Source organism: Salmo salar, chromosome ssa07 (assembly GCF_905237065.1).
Source record: "Salmo salar chromosome ssa07, Ssal_v3.1, whole genome shotgun sequence".
NCBI classification, from domain to species: Eukaryota; Metazoa; Chordata; class Actinopteri; order Salmoniformes; family Salmonidae; genus Salmo; species Salmo salar.
The window spans coordinates 43,089,180-43,113,061 of NC_059448.1; the positions used below are offsets into that span (position 1 = coordinate 43,089,180).

Here is a 23,882-nt window from a genome sequence, read left to right on the forward strand (position 1 = left end):
TGGTTAAATTGCAACATTACAAAGGCTCTTGGAAAACTCGCTACAATGAATTTTTCAGTTTGATCCATTTTCACAAATTGAATAAAAAAGGTTATTGTCTGATTTCAGACAAGAATCACACACAATGATATTAATGCTCATTAGCAGATTGTCATGACCAGTTTTATTTCTTGTCATTTTTTTAACCACATTTGGACTGTTAAAACAGAAGTCCAAAATGTTCTCAGTTCTCCTTTGACAAATTGTACAACATACACCTAACAAGAGTACAGGGATAACAGTTAGTCATGCCGCCGGGATCATTTTTCAATACAACCCTGTAACAAAACAGGAATGTTAAAAGACAATTATCTCCTGCACTGAGCTTATATTAACAAAAATGGGATCTGGGCTACATACTCACTGAGTAACATATGGTACAAAATGTTAAAGATTCAACAATAAAAAAAAAAAGCTCATATGTATCTTCGCTTTCGCCATACTAAAGTAGCTTTGGAATCAGATGGAATTAATGTCTGGATCAAATCTACAATTCAATTTGTAAACATGAGCAGCCCAAAGAAATCTAGTGATTTCCACATTGCATAGTGAGCTACAGTGCTATAAGAGAGGAACGGTAGTGTCAATCACTGTATTTCTGTATTAACAGAAGTATAGATAGCTTAAGATTCAAACACATGGCTTACCTCCTATGGCTACAAAATAGAAATAAAGACTTGAAAAAAGGATAATACCAGTATCCATAAATATTAAATGGTAAAGGAACAACATAAATTGATGGACTCAAACACTCACATTCCACACCCACAAGGCATGTAAGAAGTGCTGTGCTGGAATCATGTTATACTTAACAAAAAACTTCTGCATGTTGAAGCTGAAATACAACCATTGACTTGGCCCAAATGATAAATACACAAAATATCCCACTATTATTCAATTCAAGTTTGCTACATGTTAATTATTGTGAAGCAGTCGCTGGCCGGTTGACCATCATCCCCATTCATACACTAAGGCACGTTCATTCCTTGTCTGTTTGACAAGAGGGGAAATGCTCTAACATCAGTTATCTATTGAACTTAAAAAATACTCATGGAAGTGCAACTTATTTGACACTATAATGTAATACAGTATGGTCAAATGACAGGTGGAAATTAACACACGCAACAGTTATGTACAACAATTAGAAAAAACATCAAAAAATAACTTTAAAAATCTATAGGTTCTGTACAGCCTTTTGGTGAGGGACATGGTGAGGGTTGGAAAGTAGTCATGCCCTCTGACTAGTTACATCATCTTTCCTGGGTATCGGCGAGCGTCTGGCAGTCCATCTTCAACCTGAACTGCAAGACACGAGAAGAAGAAAAAAAACGACATTAAGTCCTCTAACATCAAACTCTAAAAAGAGCAAGCCTGACAATGGCAAGGGACAACTCATCTCATATAAACCTTTAAGGTTTATTCAGATCAGAGTAGAGCTTGTTCACCTGTCTGCTGCCTCCTGTTCTGCCTCTGTGGGGCTGCCGTCTGGTTGTGTTGACGAGGCTTTGAGTTTACTGGCATCTGAAAGGAGACAGAGCACATGGTAAAACACCACTCAGTGGTGACAGTCAGTATGCCACTAGAGTACTGATTCAGGGTCAGGATAACCCCTCCCCCCACCTGTCTTGCAGCGTACCCTGTAGCCAGCGGATCTGGGTGGCGGGCCCGTAGCCCTGCTCGTTCTTGGCCGCGATGCGGAACACGACAGCTGGCCGGTTGGGGGCGGAGCTGTCAATGTAGGCATTGGCCAGGTGGGCGGGGCTGACGGTGCAAGAGGTCTTGGTGCCGCGGTAGATCCTGATGAAGGCCAGCTGGCCAGGGCGCTCAGAGCTGCTGGACCGGCTCTTCCTCACCGCCAGGTACATGGAGTACTCCAGGATCTTACCTGACGGGGAGGTGGGGGAGTCCCACGTGATGTGGACCGAGTCATTAGCCTGGGGGAAGACAGTGGTTGATGGATAAAGGATGAGAGGAAAAGCAGGTTATTTTGGAGAAACAATGATTCACATATGATAAAACGAGAAATATATTGTGGAACTAGAAAACTAGTGAAATTGAACAGGTAGCAAGAAATCACAACAATCTCCCACGTGAGCTCTCTGAAGCCTCTGCTGAACAATAACGAATGCTGGCAGCACATTCTGTTAATGTGCTTGGCCTCATATAAACCCCTCAACAGTAACCTTCTCTCAGTGTAAAATTTGCTGTTGTAGTGTACCTTGGTGATCTTGACAGAAGAGGGTGCTCCGGGAAAGCCGGGCTGGCAGGTTTTGAACTCGCTGGCAGGGCTGAAGTCTCCCTGACCGCAGCTGTTGATGCCTGCTACTCTGAACCTGTAGGCTACACCTGGACACAGCTCCTGCTTCTCCCTCCACTCATAGTCCTGGGGCCCCTGCAACTTAATCTGTGGGAGTGGGGTGTGTTGAAAATCGTGTGTGTGTGTCAAATCGGGAAATCAATGAACAGATTAGACAAATGAACAAAAAATGACTGCTAGCTGAAGATGGTTTCTGCATGTTATCTGCACACATTCTGGGGCATGTTTTTCATTATATACTGTCATTTAAGATTCAAGCCAAGATGTGGCTTACCTCTTTAGTGTTAGTGGGTCTGCTGCAGATGGTGGGAATAAAGTCATTCCCAGGTGGCAGGTAGTAGTGGGTAACCTCAGAGAACAGGGTTTTGAACACTCCAGCATCAAACCACTCAGACTCATCTGATTTCTCACCAGATACCTACAGGGCACAGACAGGAGTTACTTCCTTCAGTCTCTATGGTAGGAAAATGAATAACTTTAGTATTTTTATCCTACCTTGCATTTGACAGTGTTGAGATCTAAGGAAGTGGTGTCAGGTTCTTGTCCTGTGAATGAGGAAGGACTGTCATTGTTTATGCAGATGATATTCAAACCATACTGGTAGAGTAAAAAGCTAGCTTGGGGTCCATGCTGTTACCTGGCTGGTGTTCACTGCTCACCACTGTGTCTGAGGGCTGGGAGGTTTTTGTGGGGTCAGCCTCATGTCCCAAGGGCTCAGATTGTGTTTTTCCACTAGCATCACTCTCCCCCTCTGGATGGGGGTCTCTAACAGCCTCTGACACTTCCATGGGAGTCTCTTTCTGCCCTGCAGCCACCTCCTTGCGTGTGCGGAAGGGGGGGACCGCAATATTCAGTGTCAGTCAATGTAGCATTAACAAATCGGGATGTAACATTTAGCTTAGCTGTTACGGTCTCAATGGCAGTACTAACACCATCTGAATATAGCACTTTCCCAGCACTGTAGCTAAGACAACTGGATATGCATGTAAGGGGTCACCATCTAACCTGTTGGGACGTCTTCTGGGCTTCCTGTGAGGTGGGGTCATCTGGGACCTGAGCTGACTGGACATCTGGAGGAAAACGAGCACATCAAGCATAGCTTTACATGTATACCTCTTCTTAGCTCATCATATCTTAGCCTGCGTCAACCTTCAACCCTGGCCCGGTACAGACGTCAACCCTGGCCTTGTGAGTAGACCAGATGGCCCCGGACAAAGGCTTCTGCTTCTAAACCACTTTCAAAGCCAATAGCTTGGCATCAGACAGAACTCAAGAACTCTTGAAATTTGTGGTCTCTGATTGGTTGTGTGTGAACAGCAGGTAGATTTCTCCTCTCACCTTGGTCCTGGGGGTTCCTCTCTTGGGCACCTGTGCTGGGTCGGTTGTCTGGGGTGTTAGAGGGGGAGACGGGCTGCAGCTGGAGGATGTAACACTCTGCTGCAGGTAGGGGGCGCCAGGCCACATGGAGCATGCTGACGGTGGACTTGACCAGTAGTACTGCTGCTGGGGTGGAGGGCCGCTCTGAAAACACCACAAGTCACAGTTAGGTTGTAGCAGCAAAATGGCCTAGCAGGTAGCAATAGCCATTTAACTTCATCTGAGGGTTTCTAGTGTGAACAAATGAGAAATACACTCTCTCCACTGACTTTCCTAGATAAATAAAGGTTAAATTAAAATGTAAAAACATGCTTTAAAGATGGTATGACTCTGCAGCACATATTGAGCTACAGTAATAAGACATGTGCTGAAATTAATAGTATCCTTGTCTCTCTTCTCACCTGTCTCCAGATACCACAGGTCCTGGCAGCACACCTGGTAGTTCCAGCTCTTCCGGTAGCCGTCACGGCCGCTCCAGATGTAGAGGCGGGAGCCGATAGAGGCAGCACAGTGGCCTGCCCTGGCTCGGGGTCCCCCACTGCTGGGCTGGGGCTCTTCTTGGTCCCCCTGGCTCACTGTCTGCCCCTGTTGCTGATCTGGGCCTAGGCTCTGCCATGTCATGGTGTCTGATATCAACAGGAAAAGGGGTCAACTATTTAAGCACTTTGTAACATCTGCTTATGTAAAAAGGGCTTTATAAATAAACGTGATTGATTTAACCTTACTGGGTTCAATTCAATATGATTCTCAAAATATGAATTTAATTAAATGGAATGCCTGTTATGTGACCAGTCAGATACTCATTATTACAAGCTTATCACTTAGGGTATGATACTGACCTAAGTTGAGCACGGATAAGGAGTTGGTACAGATCCATTCAGCTCCCAGGGCGTTAGGTTTGTCTGTCTCTGGAACGGGGACCCACCCCCCAAAAACATACATCCTTCGCAGAGGCAAAGCAAAAAAAAACACACAAAAAAAACATATATTAGGCAAACATCCATGATACCACACAAACATATACAGCACACACAAAATAAGTATTTCCATTACTTGTTTTCTATAATGTTGGCAGAGTGAAGGCTTCTGGGTAGAGGAGGGGGTCCTTTAGTGTCAGGTGTAGACCATGTCATAGATTCTAAAGAGCAGACAGAAGAGAGTGGATTCAGAGAGCCGGTTAGATTACCTCATTGCAATCAGTTCATCGCCACAAACACGAATGCAAGGTTGCGTTTTATGGGAACTGAAGGTTGGTTACAGCAACTTGAATTCACACCAAGGAGGTTAGTTCATTCAAATTGTTGTGGTTAGGTTGTGGTTCATCAAAGCATGGCAGTAGACTGTAAGGTTACCGAGGTCAAGTTGCCAGAGGTCGTCAAGGCGACTGCCTCTCATTCCTCCGAAGATGTAGAGTTTGGGGGAGCCTGACCCAGTGTATGCTACTGACGTGTGGGACTCTCGAGCCCACGGACCCACGCCCTTAGTATCCGGAATGTTCCAACCCTTCACCCCTGACACTGACTGCAGCTCCAGCTCATAAAAGTCATCCAGGTACCTACAGAGAGAAAACAGAGACAGCCAGTGGGATGAGAACTAGCCTGATCCCAGATCTTTCCCACTCCTATGGTCATTGGTGTTGCCAAACAGATCTGGGTCCAGGCTAGATGAGAACAACATTAGTGACAGAGCAAGGATTAAGGTTACTTATGATTATCACAACCCTCAGTACCCTGATTAGAGAAGCTGCGTTGGAGACTGTTGGAGCTAGGTACATAGCTCCATACCTTGGGACATTGCCATTGGGGTCCTCACTGTCATTGGCCAGTCCCCCGAACATGTAGCACTTGTTCCCAATGAGGGTGAAGCTGTGCCCGAGGCGGGGACAGGGGGGCGGCATGCCGTTCTTGGGTGGCCTGGGTTTCAGCTTCTTCCACAGCCAGCGGCTCGCCTGATAGACAAGGGGTCAACTATGGCATCTTATCCATCAGTGACTACATACAATCTACTGTACAATCTAAGGGGGAAAGAGGCTGTACTTGTGAAGACCTTCCATCAGAGCTACAGGTCTGTGAATGACAATGCTGCTGCACACTCTTCACCTTGTAAATAAAACATGACAAGAGGATCCCTATTACTGAAGACACTATTGAGTGGGAGAACCTCACCTGTAGCTCATACAGGCTGTTGTTGTATTTGCCAAACTCCACCATGCCTCCAAAGACCAGGATGCGGGTTCCCTCACAGGCAAAACCATGGGCAGCACAGCCTGGAGGGATGTCCCCTCTCACCGCTGGGAGAAACCACTGCTTAGAAACTAGACAAAGGGACAGAGACCGACCAAAAGTTGGTTTGCTTAGCTAGCTAACGTTAGCCTGGTAAACAAGCTGGCTGCTGCGCTTCAGGGAATTTTTGTGAAACTTCCAAGGCATTAACATATTAGTCGCACCAGATGGCTAGGAAAACCAAATAGCTAACTAGTTTACTTCTCAAAAGCAAAATGTGTAGCGTCCATTAGCTAGCCAAACTAGTTAACTAACGCGTTAGCCTACCGGTGTTGAAAACATGGAGCTCCTCCGCTATCCCCTCGTTTCCACCTCCAAACACGATAATAAGTTCCCGAATAGCCGCTGCTCGGTGTCCGTGTCTTGACCGGGGAATAGGTCCAGTAAATGAGTTGACTTTTTTCCATAACGGGTCCATTGTACCGTTAGGAACGCTACACACCGGAGTTCGGTCCATAAACGGTTACAGCAGTTTGGCGCTGTTTGTTGTTAACAGAGAGAAATAGGCGGAGCGAGGTGGCAAACTCTCACGTTGTTTCCTTCACCGGAAGTGCAATACTAGACAGAGGAAGTTGCTATTTTTGTATCGAAATTAATGGAAAGTGTCCAATTTTGACAGATTTTTTGTTGTTGCCAATAATAGGTGTTGATACAATTTATGGATTTGTATTGCCGAATTGATTTCTAAGCTACTATAAGCTATATATATGCAGTTTTCACATCCTTCCAACTTTTGTGTAGGCTTGCCTAAATGCCAGAGAGATCCAGTCAAGAAATTGAGTTGAGCCAGAGTTTAACGTTTGATTTTAGTTGTAATCCTTGTCCTCTGCTTATATCCTTTACCTACTTTGTCTGCATTATTTACTGGTAGTAGAACAAGCTACAACATTCAAGAAATATCCCGAAACACTTTCTCCAGCCTCACATGGTGCAAGTGGAGAAGAGCCACATATTTTTCTTAGAGAACCTCTATTTTAAAAGTGTCGTGTGTGTGTGTAGACTCAGGGCCGGCGGCCATAGGAAGCTCTTGAGTTTCAAGTTTGGGAAAGTTTACGGTAACTATTTCCCCAACACTTTCATCACACATTTTGGAGATATGTCAACAAAACCATTAGTTTCCATGGTAACAAGGGTGTGCAAATGCCACGCTACAACCAAAGCAGGGGGTTTGGGGGTAACTGTCTCTGGAATATGTCCATGACAAAAACAAGGGGGATTGGCTGCCCCGTTCACATTTTGTAAAAATTGTATATATATTCCAATGAAGTTAGATCTATATATATATTTGTTAAATATACAAGTAGGAAAGCCTTAAGATAAATAATCCACTTGTTTAGAGAGAAAAATGTAGATCATTTTAGAGTAAAGTAGTAATATGTTGGATGAGTGTGTTGAGGGCAACATCGCCCCCAAGCACATTCATAACTGGCTTCTATGACTGTGTCACTACCTGTCATTTAGACAATGACTAGCCCGGTTAGCGCTAGTTTATGCTAACTTGCTAGCTAGCAACTTCACTAGCAGTACATGCTAGCCAGCTAGCTAGTTAGCATAAACTAGTTAGCATAAGCGGCTAGGAGTGGTAAAATAGATTAAATAAGATAACGTGACTTAATTGCAGTTGTAAATGTTTCCACTAGTGACTGATTGAATTACAGTTAATGTTACTTTATAGCTATTTTCCACAGCATTTTATGTCATATAGTATCTCCCCCTGTTTTCAGTTACAGGTGTGGACTGGATTAGGTGTGAGCAGTGCAGGAGGTGGGCTCATGAGTTGTGATCCAATTTTACTGGGGATAGCTTTATTTGTGACCTATGTACAAATTAGAATTGTGCAATAACAGAGCATAAGAGAGTTGCCACATCAATGTGTCACTGAATTCATGAGTTAAGTTATGAGTTGTTATTAAATGATAAATTCCAATATTATTTAATGTTATTAGTTATATTCACTTCCAATATTCCAATGAATATTTTTTTCATTGATTAAAAGCAGCTATTGAAAACCTTTTGATCCTGAATGTCATTTTAAAGACTGCTAGGATTTAAAATCTTGCAATATTCAAATAATATTTAGCGCAATTGTACATAATGGATTGTATGGAAAAGGAACAACAAAGAAAATGAATGTGCAGGTGAGCTAAAGAGGGACTTCACATCAAATCTCCTCATAGTGTGAATATTAATTGTGACATGTGCAACACCCTTTCCCCTCCATATTTTATTTAAGTAATTAAAATAAGACAACGAGACTTAGCTTTTAAGTATTACTTACTAAAGAATTTCTAAATAAAACTGATTAAATGGATTTTAACACACTCGTGTGAAACCCTATGCCATAATCTTCTACCAATGTAACTGGCAGTGATAACCCCTGGGGAGGGGCCAGTAACCCTGGTACTTTTATAGAACGCCCCTTTTCTACAAACATTTCATGAAATACCTAAAAAAGTGTAAACTGTAGCCATTTATTTCCCTTTATAGTTTATTCGCCTAAGCATGACCCTCATACCCATTTTTTTTCAAACATTGCTTTTATGTGTCAGCAATTAGACATTGTTCTTAGGGGGGGCTAGTTACCTCCTAGTACCCTACAATTTATCGTACAATTTCTACCTATCTGGGTGCCAGTTATTATTAGTTGTATATGCGCATTTTCGTGGAACAGTTTCATTTCAATAATAATGTTTTCGTTTCTCAAAATCATTGTTACGTGGTTAATCATAAAAATATGAAATAAAAATATCTAAAAGTTTTTTTTTAAACTAAGGCGAGAGCACCAGTCTCTGCCATATCAAATCAAATTGTATTTGTCACATACACATGGTTAGCAGATGTTAAAAGAGGTTAATTAATGCGAGTGTAGCGAAATGCTTGTGCTTCTAGTTCCGACCATGCAGTAATATCTAACAAGTAATCTAACCTAACAATTTCACAACAACTACCTTATGCACACAAGTGTAAAATAATGAATGAGAATATGTACATAAAAATATATGAATGAGCGATGGCCGAACGGCATAGGCAAGATGCAGTAGATGGTATAGAGTACAGTATATACAGAGTAATGTAGGGTATATAGACACATTGATGGACTACTCTACACTATGATCCATTGGCTTAATAAATGAGCGCATGGAAATCAAACATAGCCTTTACGCCAATGCAGCAGTAGGCCTGTACTTCCATCTTCAACTAAGTAAAATACATAGGCCTGAAGCTGACAAAATAAAAACAATCAAATATCCTGATGAAAATTCTGGTTCTTTCAATCACATTCATCAACTGGCTCCAACTGGGTTCAGCCGAAGCTGTCGCTAGCGAACTTGCAACGTTGTATCAATCAGCCTATTCCGGGCCCTCAGTTTCCTGCGCCAGTGAACTCGATCGGGCCAGACATCTGTTTTTTATGACGTTTCCACTGGATATATGGGATCATCAGATCAAGGCTTGGTGATTATCGAGGCCTGGAGTGTTGAAAAGTGTTTTCAAATAATGTGAAGAACTATTAGTATTCGCAATGGATAGGAAAAAAACTGTTGAGATGAAGAAGAAAATTACTGAGAAGCTCAGCTTATTAGGGGTGGATGTGGTGAGTTAAGACAAGAAATAAAACATCCCAAATGGGCACCTTCCTACATATGCATGCAGCAGGCCAGGTAGGCCTACTTCAATGCATGCTCAGGCGCGCGTGCTCCCTAAACATGATCAGGACCGAGAAACCAGACACATGCTCATTGCTGACATGCAGCACTCAGAACGAAAAACAATGAAAACATTGCAGTGGTGATTTTAGCATGTACATCTTGGTGGGGCAAAACAAAAAAGTGGGATGCATGTCAGCAAAGCAACTACACAACACTAAACAATACATTAATTGCACTTACTAGGAAAATAGACCCTTAATCTTAGACTTGGGACCACACAGCTACTCCACTGAATATCAGGCTAATGATTGCTTTGCAATGCTTGCAGTTAGCCACAGATTCCTTCCAAACCACTCATTGTTTAATTTGCGATTTCCAACTTGTTGTACAATGTTTATGTCCAATGGCCTTCTGAGCACCAATACGTTTTATAAATAATTTCTCCTCATTATTTCTCTTCATATGACAAGTACTAAAAAGGATTTGCCAGTATATTGTTGACTTGATTCATGATGATGACTGCTAGCTAAGATTTTGAAAGTATGATGTTGACCAATCAAAGCTACTGTACATATAACATGATTTGACGTCATTTTATCTGTGGCCAATGACCTTGAGCCTTCTTGGATGGGTACTTCTATTGTAACTCTATGGCAGCACAGAAGTGGCTGGAATTTTCTAGCTCTTCCCTTAGACTTGGCAGCAACATAGTGTCCACCATGAGTAACAAAACACTGAGAAAATCACGACGCAACGCTCCATATTTTCTACTGGCTTGCCCCTTCACCACAGAAAGCACTGAGCTAGGCTGAAACACCTGCATTTTGAAGCTGCCTTACTCAAGAAAACAAAAAAGAGACTGTTTGTATGCGGCTTTATTAACTTCTATATATATATATATATATATTGTTTGACATTGTTTGACATTGTTTGCAAACTGATATGTGACTCGTATTAATGCCAAAATAACATGTAAAACATGCAATCAAAAAAATAAAATATATATATGTATTTGGGGGGTGCAAAACAGGTGGGGCTCTGCCACACCAGACCTGAATGACTGTAATTAATACATGCATTAATATACATTCATGTAACTAAATCATGGGGGATTAATGGTACATGTACCAGGCCTAGTGACGACATACTGTATGTAATGGGAAAATTGATTAAAAAATTTAACAATTGAAGTCAAACAATTCACACAATGAAACAATTAATTCGCAAGAATTTGCGGCAGACAACTGAGCGCATTCTGGAGAGCTGAGTGCATGCATTCTGGAGAGAGACATACCATATCTTCACAACACAACCCTCTTCTTGTTGCAACATTTAAAATGATACTCAACACACATTATCTTCTCACATATTTTAGATGCTTTTCACTGACAGCCGCAACTCAATCAGCTAGGCCTGTTGCCATGCGCGCTGCCCAAATTGCAGGCTTCCCAAATAGGCGTAGGGATAGCACAGGTATTTAAATAAAATAATAAGCTAATAATCACTTTGTGGCTAAGTCATGCTCTCTGGTGAAGTTTTTTTAATGCTTTTATTTAGACAGAGTAATGAAATGATTTAAGCAAAACATAAATTTACTTTAGTGGAAGCCAGCATCCAAACAGTGCACTGTGCATCCGCCAACTTTCCTTTCCAATTCAAAAGAGGCTGAAACTAGATATGTATATAATGTTGAGATGCTCACGTCTCCGCCCTAACAATGGGAGTCATCGTCCCAAAGGAGGGAAGGCAGGCTACAAGCTGAGGTCTGCATATTATGGCCATGCAAACGCATCGGGCTTCGGCTCTTCCTCGCTGCTGAAATTCTCTCACTAGAGAAAGCATCCGAGCGAGCGAAACAGCGCCCCTCTGGTCTGAAGGTTTTCACCAGCAACGAATTCGTCAGAAGTCCAGCCCCCATTCATCATTTTCAACGAGGACACAGAGAAATATGCAGGGGATTGTGGGAAGGTGAGCAGCGAGAACCCTGCTAGAGGAGCGGTAGAACAAGTTGAGTTCTCCTCTACATTATGCAAATTTCAACCGAAGCCTTTGTCGACAGGAGGCATATATGTAGCCAATGTTTCTGTTGCTTTCTGGACAGAAATAATATGACAGGGACATGGGGGCGCTGTTTCGCTTGCTCGGATGCTTTATCTGAGATTGATGCAACTTTCTGTCGGGTCGCGTCTCGGTCAAATAAATTATTATTAATATTCAATATTGTATTTGTACAAGCAGATAGACTACGGTAGGGCGGGCCTTACAGGCCCCTAAGGCCCGCCCATAACGCCGGCCATGCGTAGGCTATTGACCTACGTGACGGCATGTGTTTTGTGAGGCACAGTTTCCTGTCAGTGAGAGGAAACACATGCAGCAAACCGGAAAAGTGGATACACACACACACACCATAAGCCTACTTATTGCATATTCTCATTGACACACAACAACACTCATGCACACAAACATAATCACATCACCTTATTCCACTAAGGCCAGGATTCAATCCGATCCGTGTAAGATCCACGGTATAGTGCGCTTGACATTTAATGGTAATTTCCGATTGAACCGACATCTCCAGCATTTACCATGAAGTTCGGGGAAAATGCCTTTAAAAGCGCTGTGAATGGAATCTTGGACTGAAACATGTGGAAAGATTAAAGAGCTCCTCTTCTCCCGTTTTGACCTCAAGTGAAGCCTGTGAGAATGAAAGTGTGTACACACGTTTGTCTGTGTGTGGTGCGGCTGATGGAGAATTTTAAGAATAGCCTACTTTTTTAAATTGAATGTAACAGCTTGCCCAATGCCTTTCCATAATTAGATGTCAAGGAGATTTCACACACACACACACACAGAGAGAGAGAGAGAGCACTCAGACTGTATGTGCGTGTGGAGGAAGGAACACGAACGCCTCCAGGTACTTGCCAAGAAGGTGACGTCAGTTGGGCCCGCAAGTAGTCAGAATTACAATATTACTGTGTGTGTGTGCGCGCGCGCGCAAGCGGTCGCAGAGAGGAGGAAAAGCGTGTTTACACAGACGGCATAGAGCCTGGGGAATAATGCGCGAGAGGAAGTGAGCCGGCTCTATGTCTGCGCGCTCCGACTTCCTGCTCTGAAGAAGGAGAAAAAAACCTCCGGATCCTCTTACAGTCTCGAGCGCCGCAGCCCAGACGGCATCAACATGGAAAACCAGCGCATTATACGGAATTCTCTTTAAAAACATATACGGAAGGAAAGTAGACGTCTAACACCAGGGTATGTGGAGGCATGCTTCTCTATGATATTCATATTCACTTTATTAAACCAGGATAGTCACTGAGTTTGAGTGATGATGACTTAGAAGTAAACTCTGTACTAGAAAATATAGTTTGGAAATATGATATAACTCGGTCATCACAATGAACTTGAAATTTAGGGGACGACAGTCGATAGATGCTGGTAGTATATCCCCGATTTGTTACGCTATCTTGGCACACATGTATACATTTGTGTAAAAAGTATGTGTTTCCTTCTATTCATAAAAGTACGCTATAAAAAAGTTATATTTATTTTCGTTTTGATGTTTGCTAATATTGGGCTACTCCGTTATTCACACATTGGATGTCAAACTCAAATCGCTCGGGTCTGTCACGGTGCTCTAGTCTGCTTTTCTCGCGCAATTTCTTGTTTATTGTGATGCATTTGACAACTCAAAGTAGCTGTTGGTGTGAAAATGCGCTCATGGCCCTTTAAAAACTATAGTAGACTTTCTGGTTTGTCTGGACTCTACAGACTAATTGCCATGCCCTTCCGGATTGAAACTGGCAGCAGACAACATCTTGAAAATGAGTCATAGGGCAAACAAAGAGCCGTTTGAGTATTCCAGGCTACCCGAAACATATATGATTCTACACAGACCCGAGCCCGGCAGCCCACCCGTGATAACCCATACTTTTTTGAGACTTCAGAGCGTCTATATGCGGCGTTTGGTACGATACAGCGACCAGAGGCATTATATAGCCTATGATGTCTTATGATATCACTGGTGGTTGAACAGTACGTGCTAGCGACAGGAGCGCGTAGTATCGTTGTTAGATACTGGAGAAGCCTGTCCAGAGGACCAGCTGAATGATTTCTGTCTCTGTGTCATAACACTGTTATAAGATACTAGAAACTCCCCATCAACAAAGTAAATAATCCCTACCAGAAGCTACATGTAGTGTGTGTGTGTGTGTGTGTGTGTGTGTGTGTGTTACTTACCTGTCCAGGAGGAGGGACACTGGGCTGTGGGCCTACCATCCCATACAGTACAAATAAATAACATGGACATATTCAATGCTGCAATAAAACATATGTAAATCTATGGTAACAGTATTTTTAGTTTCACCAATCCAGTGTTTATCAGGCAATGCAGAGTTGCAGGTTTCCTTACCATTGCTAAGGATATCCCCAAATGAACAGATCCTGCTGCGTTCTCTGTGCTTGGCTAGTTAACCCTTGTCACTAAGGAACATCAAAGACTAAATCCATCATACATCATGCCACAGCATGTCCTGGGGGAGACCCAGAGTACATACATGTATGCAATGCATTCTCCATATGTTGTTGTGGAATAGGAAATGGGTGGTGTGTGTTGCCGTACCAGAGCGAGGCGAGGAGGAAACCTGTCCATTTGTCCCAACTGTGAGGTCCCTGTGTTTCCGATGGTTCCCGGTGACAGGAATTCCTACCTTTGAGTTGGGACTGGTCTTTCCCCGGGAAGACGCCCTGTAGCAGAATGAGAGGAAGTCCTCATTTAGACAGCTTTATGGTCTCCCATCACACACACACACACACACACACACACACACACACACACACACACACACACACACACACACACACACACACACACACACACACACACACACACACACACACAGGAGACCTCCTCAGGAAACAGAGCCAGAGGGGGTAGTCACCTTTTTCCTCTCCTGGATGGTCTCTCTCCCACTGATGGAGGTGGAGAGGGGGATGGAGGAGGAGGGAAAGCAGGATACTCTGTTCGGTATTTTCAAACAGACAAGCTTGTGTTTCTGGGAAATACGTGTGTGTGTGTGTGTGTGTGTGTGTGTGTGTGTGTGTGTGTGTGTGTGTGTGTGTGTGTGTGTGTGTGTGTGTGTGTGTGAGAGAGTTAGAGGGAGATGGAGAGAGGTGCACAGAAAGTTGTCTGTGTGGAGTGTGAGAGAGACGGACAGTGAAGTCAAGGTAAATAGTGTCGTTGGGCTGTGGACTGTCTTCGCAGAGGGGGACTGACCACATCCTCTTTTATCACCGCGGAAACATCCCTAGCTCCACCCATCTGGCCATAGTTGGCAGCACCAAGTCCCTGAACTCTGACACAAGCACACACACTTGAACTCTTTATTTTGACCTATAATGAAACATAATTACTACTAAGAAGCACACAGTCACAAAGCACAGCGTATGAGTGAGTGAGTGCAAGTGACCAAGTGTGCATGCGTGTTAGTGGAGTGGCATAGAGTTTGAGTGGACAAGCTTCTCTGACTTGTCTGATGTACTAAAGCTGCCAGGCAGCCCTCATTCACAAAGAGCTGCTGTGTTGACCCGTCTTATCATTTAGGCAGCCAGCCAAGCTCTCCAGTGAGTGAAAGTTTTACACAGCCACTGGTGTGTCTCATTACATATGCAGTAATGGCTTTTATTCCCCACTTCAACATATTGCAAAATGAGATGCATGATGTCGCTGGCTGGCACTTGGCCCCATAGGCATACATATGTTTATATACAGTACATTGGTTGGCACCAGATCTGGCACATGATGCCAGGAGTATTATAATACTATGACTCCACTGTCTGCTGTAGTGATGATGTTGTTGGTGTGTTTTCTGTCTTTATGGGTAGGATTTGTATGGTGCAGGAAACACCTTCTTGGTTGGGGGCGGGACATGGGGGAGGCTTTTGTACTTGTTGTACTTGAGGGTTAGAATGTGTGTGTTTTGTCGATTTACATGCAGTGCAACTGACGATGATGACCTCTCTCCCCCCTCTCTCCCCCCTCTCTCCAGTCATGGAGAGTGCCATCACGTTGTGGCAGTTCCTGCTGCAGCTGTTATTGGACCAGAGCCACAAGCACCTGATCTGCTGGACGTCCAACGACGGGGAGTTTAAACTGCTCAAGTCAGAAGAGGTGGCCAAGCTGTGGGGCCTGAGGAAGAACAAGACCAACATGAACTATGACAAGCTGAGCCGCGCCCTGCGTTACTACTATGACAAGGTACAACTCCCATAGATTACATTGGTACTACACTAACACCAAACACACACCTGCTGGTATGGATGACCAGGTACAACTCCCATAGATTACATTGGTACTACACTAACACCAAACACACACCTGCTGGTATGGATGACCAGGTACACCAACATTGTATAAACCCTTCACAAACATACAGTGAATTGAGAAATCATGTAACAAAACAAAATGAAGAAACTATACTATGGAACTAAGATAAATTGTATGAAGAATGATAGTAAAAAGCTCAGGAGTACTTTAATGAAATTTGATGCAAAACAGCAAACTCGGCTTCATCCTTCGCTTAGGCAGATAGCTTGTTCATCACAAAACCCTTTGATATTGCCAACCACTTTTAATATTTGTTGTTGTTGACAAGATTAGCAAACTTAGGTATGACATGCAAACAACAAATGCTGAGTCTTCCTATTCATGCATAATGGACCAAATAATGAAAGACAAGAACTGTAGTTTTGAGTTCCACAAAGGGGGTATGGAAGGGTGGAAAGTGGTTGCTATCTATAAATAAGGACAAACCAACCGGTAGAGACAACCTGGATGGTAAATTGCTGAGGTTGGTAGCGGAATACATTGTGACTCATTTGCCACATCTTCAATTTAAGCCTAGAAGACAGTGTGTGCCCTCAGACATTGAGGAGGGCAAAGGTCATTCCGATACCCAAGAATAGCAGGGCACCCTTTAATGGTTCAAACAGCTGGCCAATCAGCTTGTTACAAGTGCTTAGCAAACATTTGGAAAAACATTTGATCAAATATAAAGTTATTTTACAGAAAACCAATTAACAACAGACTTTCAGCATGCTTATACTGATGGACACTCAACATGCTTGGCATTGACACAAATGACTGATGGTTGGCTTAAAGTAATTGATAGTAAGAAGATTGGGAGAGCTGTTTTGTTAGACTTCAGTGCAGCTTTATGTCATTAATCATAACCTATTGCTGAAAAAACATAGGTGTTATTTGCATCCTCTGCCTTATGGTTTGAGAGTTACCTATCTAATAGAACACAGAGGGTTTTGTTAATGGAAGCCTCTCTCATGCAAATTCAGTTGAGTGGGGTATACCACAGGGCAGCCAGCTAAGGCCATTATTGTTTTCTATTTTTACAAATGACCTTCCACTGACCTTGACTAAAGCCTGTGTGTCTATGTACGCTGACGATTCAACAGCATAGACGTCGGCTACAGCAGTCAAATAAATAACTGAAACACTTAACATTGAGCACCAGTCAGTTTTAGAAAGGGTAACTAGCAATAGGCTGTTGCTAAATATCTCAAAAACGAAAAGCTTCATATTTTGGGACAAATCACTTGCTCAACCTCATTTAGTTCTATTATTGAGTAATGTGGCTATTGAGTAAGTTGAAGGGACTAAACAGCTGTGTGTAACCCTAGATAGCAAGCGTCATGGTCAAAACATATAGACTCAATGGTTGCTAAAATGGGAAGAGATATGTCCATGATAGGGCGTTGCTCTGTCTTCTCAGTCGACCAGACGTGTCCTACAGGCCGTAGTCTTGTCGCACCTGGACTACTGCCCAGCTGTGTGGTCATGAGCAGCAAAGAAGGACATAGGTCAATTGCAGTTGGTCCAGAACAAGGCAGCATGTATTCACACTTAGATGTACACGGATGGAAAGTTGAGAGATTGACTGCATTACTATTGGTCTTTATGCAAGTTATTGATATGTTGAAGGTACTGAACTGTCTGTTCAAGCAGCCAGTTCAGTACAACAAGACATGCAACCAGAGGTCTCTTCACAGTCCCCAGGTCCAGAACAGAGGCTGGGAAACGCACAGTATTAAATAGAGCCATGACTACATGGAACTCTCTGCCACCACAGGTAACTCAAACTAGCAATAAACACGTAAAAAAAAACAGATAAATAACACCTGCACAAAGGGGACTGTGACAAGACACAGCCACTTTATATATATATATATATATATATATATATTGTATTGTGATTTGCACTGTATTATGTTTTAGACCTAGATATTGTGTGTATATACTGATATGTAGGCTATGTATTTCAGTCCTTGACTAATAATGTTCTGTACTATGTATTATGTCATGTGGACCCCAGGAAGAGTAGCTGATGCATTTGCAGAGGCTAATGGGGATCCTAATAAATACCAAATATCTCTACACAGCATGAACATGTCTGTACCAATTCTACAGGTCAAACCACCATATAACATCATGGCATGCATGTTAACATTACACTGTTATTACTGTATAACATAACATATGATGGTTGAACTCCTCCTTCCCTCTTCCTCCTCCAGAACATCATCAAGAAGGTGATTGGCCAGAAGTTTGTGTACAAATTTGTGTCCTTCCCGGAGATCCTGAAGATGGACCCCGCGGCGGTGGAGATGGGGGTGCGGGTGTGTGATGAGGCTGGTGGGGCCCTGTCAGAGGGGAAGGGGGATGAGGAGGGGGTGAGGGGTGGCCCCCCAGGGAGGAACGAGTACCTCCACTCAGGCCTCTACTCCTCCTTTACCGTCAGCTCCCTCCAGCATCCCCAGGACCTCCTCCGCCCCCCTGATTTACTCCGGTCAATCAAGGTGGAGCCTCGACATGATCACCATGACGACAGTGGCACGGTGATTCGCTTTGTTCAGAACCGCAGCCATAAGGGCGTTGCACTGCCGGTGGTGTCTCTGCCTTCATCCCCGCTCCCTTCCTCCAATGAAGGCTACTATTCATCCAAACCTTCCCCAAGGCTAGCCCACTCCTCGTCCTGCTCCTCCTCCCCATCACACAGCCCCACACACACACTCTGGAGGGCACGGAGCCCCGCCCCTGAGACTGACGAATCAGAGCAGAGCGCTCAACCCCTTAACCTATCATCTGGTCACAGAGATCGTGGCCAGGCCACACCCATGCCAGAGAAGAGGGGCTTAGCCAATAGCGTCCCGCCAAAAACCAGGAAGCCTAAAGGCCTGGAGATATCCCCACCCTCCCTGCTCCTGACAGCCAATGACATCGGCTCTATCGCCCTCAACAGTCCTGCACTGCCCTCAGGGTCCCTAACACCAGCCTTCTTCACTGCACAGGTCAGCACCACCCTCACTCACAATCTTTTCCCAGGTTAGCCCTGAACACAAACGCATACACTCGCTCCACCCTCACCCTCTGTGTGCGCGTGCTGATTTATGTGTGTAATGACATTTGGGGAAAATACATGACTTATCTTGACTTATCCCTGAGTCTCTCTGGAACTGTCTGTCCTTACCCTGAAACAGGCAGTGTAGGGAGAGGAGAGTAGAGGGAGGGAGGGAGGTAAGAAAGAGTTATTGAGGAGAGACGGAGAGAGGAAATGAGGGAACTAGTGAAAGAGGTAAGCGGAAAAGAGGGAGTGGGTGGGGAGTGAGACTAGTAAGGAGGAGAGAGGGAGTGAGAGAGGTAAGCTGAAGAGAGAGTGAAAAGAAGGGAGGGGAGGAGGAGAGAAGGGAGGGTGGGGAGGTCTAAGTGAAGCCATATGTTTCTAAAGCTCTTGAATTGCCGGCGTGAGGTAAGGGCTGTTGTAATACAACGGATAGAGATAGATTCTCTCTACCTAAAACTCGTCTTTATTGGGCCACTACAAAACAACACATTAAAATAGCATACATCATTCCTTACCCACATAAACACAACCCCCCCCCATAAGCAGATACATTAAGTCAGGAAGAGAGAGCGATAGGGAGGCAAGATGGAGAGAAATTGATGTCATATGTAACTTCTCAGCTGGAACCTAGTTTTCCAAGTTCTGTGACCTCAAGAGAGTTCCCAAAGTCAGCCTTGAACTCACTCTCCCCCCTCTGTCCCCCCAGAGCAGGGTATGAAGCTCTCTCTCCCCTCCTGGTTCTGCTGTTTTACTAAAACAAACAGTGGCAGCACAGCAGGACTGAATAACCACAGGGAGTGTTGTGTGTTCAAACTCAGCAAGCTCATTTTACAGATCACCAAGAAAAACACCAACAGAACATTGATCGAAATCTCTCTCACGTTCTCCATAAACTCTTTGTTCTCCCCCTTTAGACTCCCTCAGGTCTCATCCTCACCCCCAGTCCCCTGCTGTCCAGTATCCATTTCTGGAGCAGCCTGAGTCCCGTAGGACCCCTGAGCCCCGGTCGCCTGCAGGGCCATGGACCCCTGTTCCAGGTAAGACACACACACACACACACACACACACACACACACACACACACACACAAAAAAAGATAATAAAGAGAGAGGAGAAATGAAAGAAGGAGAGTGACACCACCTGGAGTGAAGACTGATGGAAGGGAGTTGAGGAGAGAGGGAGGGACAGAGGGGAAAGTTGTGGGATGGGTGACAGAAAGGGGGAGGACAGTATAGTATTTATGCTTGTTCGTACTGAGCTGAGAGGGAAAGGGCTCAACTCTAGCTGGTAAACAGAGGAGGGATAGTGAATTCTGACAGTCTGAGTTAAAGTTTGAGCTACAACTAGGGTTGCAAAATTCCGGGAACGTTCAATAAAATCCCTTGTTTCCCGAAATCCCGGTTGGAGGGTCCCAGATCCAGGAGGGAATAAGCAGTAAATCCCCAATCCTCCATCCAGGACTTTGGAAAACCAGATTTTATTTTGAAAGTTCCCTGAATTTCGCAATCTTTGCTAAGACAGAAGATTTCCCCCAACAACAGTCACATGACACTGCCGCTATTTAGTTCTGTGTGTGGTTCGCTGTGATTATACTTAAGTGTGTGTATGTGTGTGATTCACTGTGTGCATGGGTTTCAAAATAAGCTACAGATGTTTCCTTTCTGGTGTAGACGAGGAGTGGGGGGGCAGCTTCCTGCTCGGGAGGAGGGGGGGGGGTGGTCAGGAGCTCCACCCACTCCCATCAGCCGTCTCACAACAGGAAGTGCCTCTCCTCCCATCGTCAGGAGGGATGGGCGTTAAAATACCTCGGCCACCATTTTAGGGAATTCTTAAACCCAGTCAGCCTCTCCAGAGTTACCCAGAGTTTGGGCTGGAGTTCTTTAAAAATAAAGTTAGCATTTGTAGGAGTAGTACACATGTATAACACTAGAATAGGGATATAGATGAATGTACTTTACCTCAGTATAATATGGGGGGGCATTATTATTATTAATGTGTGGCATTTCCTATCTGACAGTGGATCTCAGCAGTCTTGTCCTTTGTCCATCTGTCTGTCTGTCTCTGCCTGTCTGTAGTTCCCCACCCTCCTGAATGGGCCCATCCCAGTCCCCCTGTCCAGCCTGGACACCTCCTCCCCCCTACTGCTCACCCACAACCCACACAAGTCCTGATCCTCCTGGAGGACAGTACCATACCCTACTGGACTCTACTACCAATTGGACCAAAACAGGCTTAAATCAGGCCCGACCAGAACAAATATGCCCAGTCCACGCCATTTCAAATCCTGGACCCCGACACAGCAGGACTCGAGGCCAAATCAGGTTAAGCCAGTAAAAATCAGGACACTGCTGCAAACCTACTGGATCAGCCTTTAACTGCGTCAATATCATTGACTTGAAGATACATTTTCTTTAGCTTAGTTGAAACAGATTTTTTGTAAACTTTCTTATGTTTAGTTTGGATCTTATCCATCTTGAAAACATTTTCTATCCCATATTTATCCACTTCACAATGCCAGAGTGCTGTCTATCAGAATGCTGTCCCATGCATTGTACCTTGTCAGCCCTTTATCAAATGCCTGGCGTATGGTTATAACGCTTTATAAAAGAGACAGGGCGTGGTTATAAATGTTTGTATCATTGTATAGTGGTTGATATGTTCATTTGAGGCTGTGAACCTGGTTGTATTGTTCTGGCTAAGTGTTTATCTATGGTTTTGTATTGTATTACACTTTATGCATTATTACCTTGTACCGGCTGTGCCTTCTCAAATGTAAGTGTTATGTAAATGATTTATTTTCAAGCTTTAAAACTTTTTTTATAGACGAAATTCCAGTTCAATATTGAACAAAAGCTTATTTGTAACAGCTTTTGGTTATTTTATTTTTTATATAAAGGAATTGATACAAATGTATTCTCAATGATTTGCTATTTTTTTGCGGTCCGAGAGTCAAGTAAAAATGTCTTACACATGGTTTTAAATAAACATGAAGCATTGAATGCTATTCAAGAAAAGCACAATAAAAGACAAGGACAAGTGTATTTATCAAACAGACTCATTTTACTGTGATGGTTATGAGAAATAAATAATTCCAGGACCACCAACTGTCAGTGTTCCAGAGAAGTTGAGTTTACACCACAGCAGGAGTTCCATATGTCTGGCGCACACACACACACACACACACACACACACACCCCTCAGGTAAGCTCAGATCATTTTTAAACTTGAAAAAGTACAGTATTACAATATTAATATACATCACTGTCAGCTGAAAACACACACAGCGGCTTGTTAAGTCTATTTAAAATTTCAATTTGAAATGTGTACAAACGCTGGAAAAAAGAAAAACTTGAGGTCCAATGCAGACTGTGAAACAAATATTTTTTTCTCCTTTGAGAGGCGAAGTTTCTGCCCCTTGACATGCCACACTGACACTGTATTCACAAGGAGAGGTCAAAGACCAGAGGTCAAACATAGAAAACAAAAATCTCTTAATACTGTCAAATCATGTCAGCCATTTTAAACACCGGTCATCCTAGTAGTGCCCTGAAATCATGGTTCAACCCCACTCCCATGGCCAGCTACAGAGTAGACAGCCATTCAAAAAACTAGAAACTGCTTTGATGACGCACAAAAACAACCAGTATTGTAGACCTCCAAAAGGCAAAAAGAGAAAATGAAGATCTTGCATACAAGAACTTAAGACCATCCTGGGGGTCAAGACCATCTAGGGGAAACGGAGAAGGAGGGGGGACTGATGAGTTCCTGTGGGAGGTCACATCACTTCCTGCGGCGCTCCTGTGTTTCCTTAATCATCGCTTCTCTGTTGCCACGACAACCGGAGAGGGAGACCGGGAATGTCCTGGGGAGTCAAACTCCACCTTCTGCTGTGGTCCCATTCGTTGGCTAAGAGGCTCTGAGGGTCATTGTGCTCTCCAAATGACTGGACCCCATCTCAACCCCTTTCTAAAGCCCCGTCTGGCCCCTGAAATGTTCTGGAATGTTCTAGGTCAAGGAGAATGAGAGGGAGGCTGGGAATTGATTCGGTTCAGAGGAAAGATTTCCAGTTGAGGACGAGACACTCCCAGTCCAGTCTCTCTCTCCCAGTTTGGACTGGTCTGGTCTCATTTCAGTCAAACACCACCATCAGAGGAAGCTTGAGAAAGTACTTGAGAAAAAAATGCTAAAAAGGCATTCTTTCTCTGAACACGACGACATGCAAAACAGCAAAGGTAACAGCTATGATAAACAACATCGAGATCATCAGTGGAATCATAATAGCCATAATTCATAATTTACAATAACAATAGTAACCTTAGCGACTGATCGGCTGTGCATGGTGTCTGAGTTCACATCATCATATACACAAACTGCGTGTTAAATACAGACAGTAGTAGTATAGCAGCAAAATATACCCCCCCACCCCCCTTTCCATATCTTCAAATAAATAAACGTAGTTCATCTCTCCCTCCCCAATCAACTCCAGACTCAATCGCTCTATGGGGGTGAGGGGGGGGGTCTGTCCAGGGGTGAGGGGCTCATGCGAGAGGGGGGAGTGGGCTCTGTCCCGTTCAGTCTCATCTCAAGCGAGAGTCCGTTACTATAGCAACAGGAAAGAGCTCCACCCAGGAGCAGAAAGTCTAGAAGAGCATGCTCTGTCTTCTGTTCTTGCTGTTGCCTGGAGAGATGGAGTGGATAAAAGAGAAAGAGGGAGAGAGAGCGAGAGAGAGAGAGAGAGCGAGAGAGAGAGAGAGGGAGTGTTCCATGTATGTCATAACAGTTATAAAGCTCCAGGTAAGAAGAGGTG

General features: G+C 43.9%; 3 protein-coding genes across 7 annotated transcripts in view; 1 reads left to right on the forward strand and 2 right to left on the reverse strand.

The window, feature by feature from the left end:
• Positions 1-136: 136 nt before the first annotated feature.
• LOC106609287 (host cell factor 2) lies at positions 137-6,659 on the reverse strand. 3 transcript variants are annotated; one of them, XR_001329675.2, is made up of 16 exons: positions 6,283-6,659; positions 5,899-6,047; positions 5,518-5,681; positions 5,086-5,288; positions 4,787-4,871; positions 4,573-4,676; positions 4,135-4,359; positions 3,695-3,877; positions 3,362-3,426; positions 2,994-3,174; positions 2,852-2,901; positions 2,631-2,774; positions 2,258-2,443; positions 1,660-1,973; positions 1,485-1,560; positions 137-1,340 (listed from the first exon to the last, which is right to left on the reverse strand). XR_001329675.2 is itself a non-coding variant. In XM_014207923.2 (16 exons), exons 1-16 carry the CDS (start codon positions 6,470-6,472, stop codon positions 1,331-1,333), a joined length of 2,313 nt encoding a protein of 770 aa, XP_014063398.2. In that variant the 5' UTR covers positions 6,473-6,620; the 3' UTR covers positions 137-1,330. The 3 variants fall into 3 exon arrangements, 2 of the variants coding, with proteins under 2 accessions (XP_014063398.2, XP_045577974.1); XM_014207923.2 differs by having other exon boundaries at positions 1,676-1,973; positions 6,283-6,620; XM_045722018.1 differs by lacking the exon at positions 5,518-5,681 and having other exon boundaries at positions 1,676-1,973; positions 6,283-6,576.
• Positions 6,660-12,427: 5,768 nt separating this feature from the next.
• On the forward strand, positions 12,428-22,116 carry LOC106609286 (ETS domain-containing protein Elk-3). 2 transcript variants are annotated; one of them, XM_014207921.2, is made up of 5 exons: positions 12,428-12,917; positions 15,710-15,918; positions 18,249-19,022; positions 19,990-20,112; positions 21,151-22,116. In XM_014207921.2, the coding sequence occupies exons 2-5, from the start codon at positions 15,712-15,714 to the stop codon at positions 21,244-21,246; spliced, it is 1,200 nt and encodes a 399-aa protein (XP_014063396.2). In that variant the 5' UTR covers positions 12,428-12,917; positions 15,710-15,711; the 3' UTR covers positions 21,247-22,116. The 2 variants fall into 2 exon arrangements, with proteins under 2 accessions (XP_014063396.2, XP_045577976.1); XM_045722020.1 differs by lacking the exon at positions 12,428-12,917 and adding an exon at positions 17,724-17,803.
• Positions 22,117-23,882, reverse strand: part of LOC106609285 (cyclin-dependent kinase 17) — a 38,751-nt gene continuing 36,985 nt past the window's right edge. For both annotated transcript variants that reach the window (XM_014207920.2, XM_014207919.2), the window contains one exon: positions 22,117-23,753. In XM_014207920.2, coding sequence (XP_014063395.1) covers positions 23,716-23,753 — 38 coding nt within the window. In that variant the 3' untranslated portion in view covers positions 22,117-23,715. The remainder of the gene's footprint in view (positions 23,754-23,882) is intronic.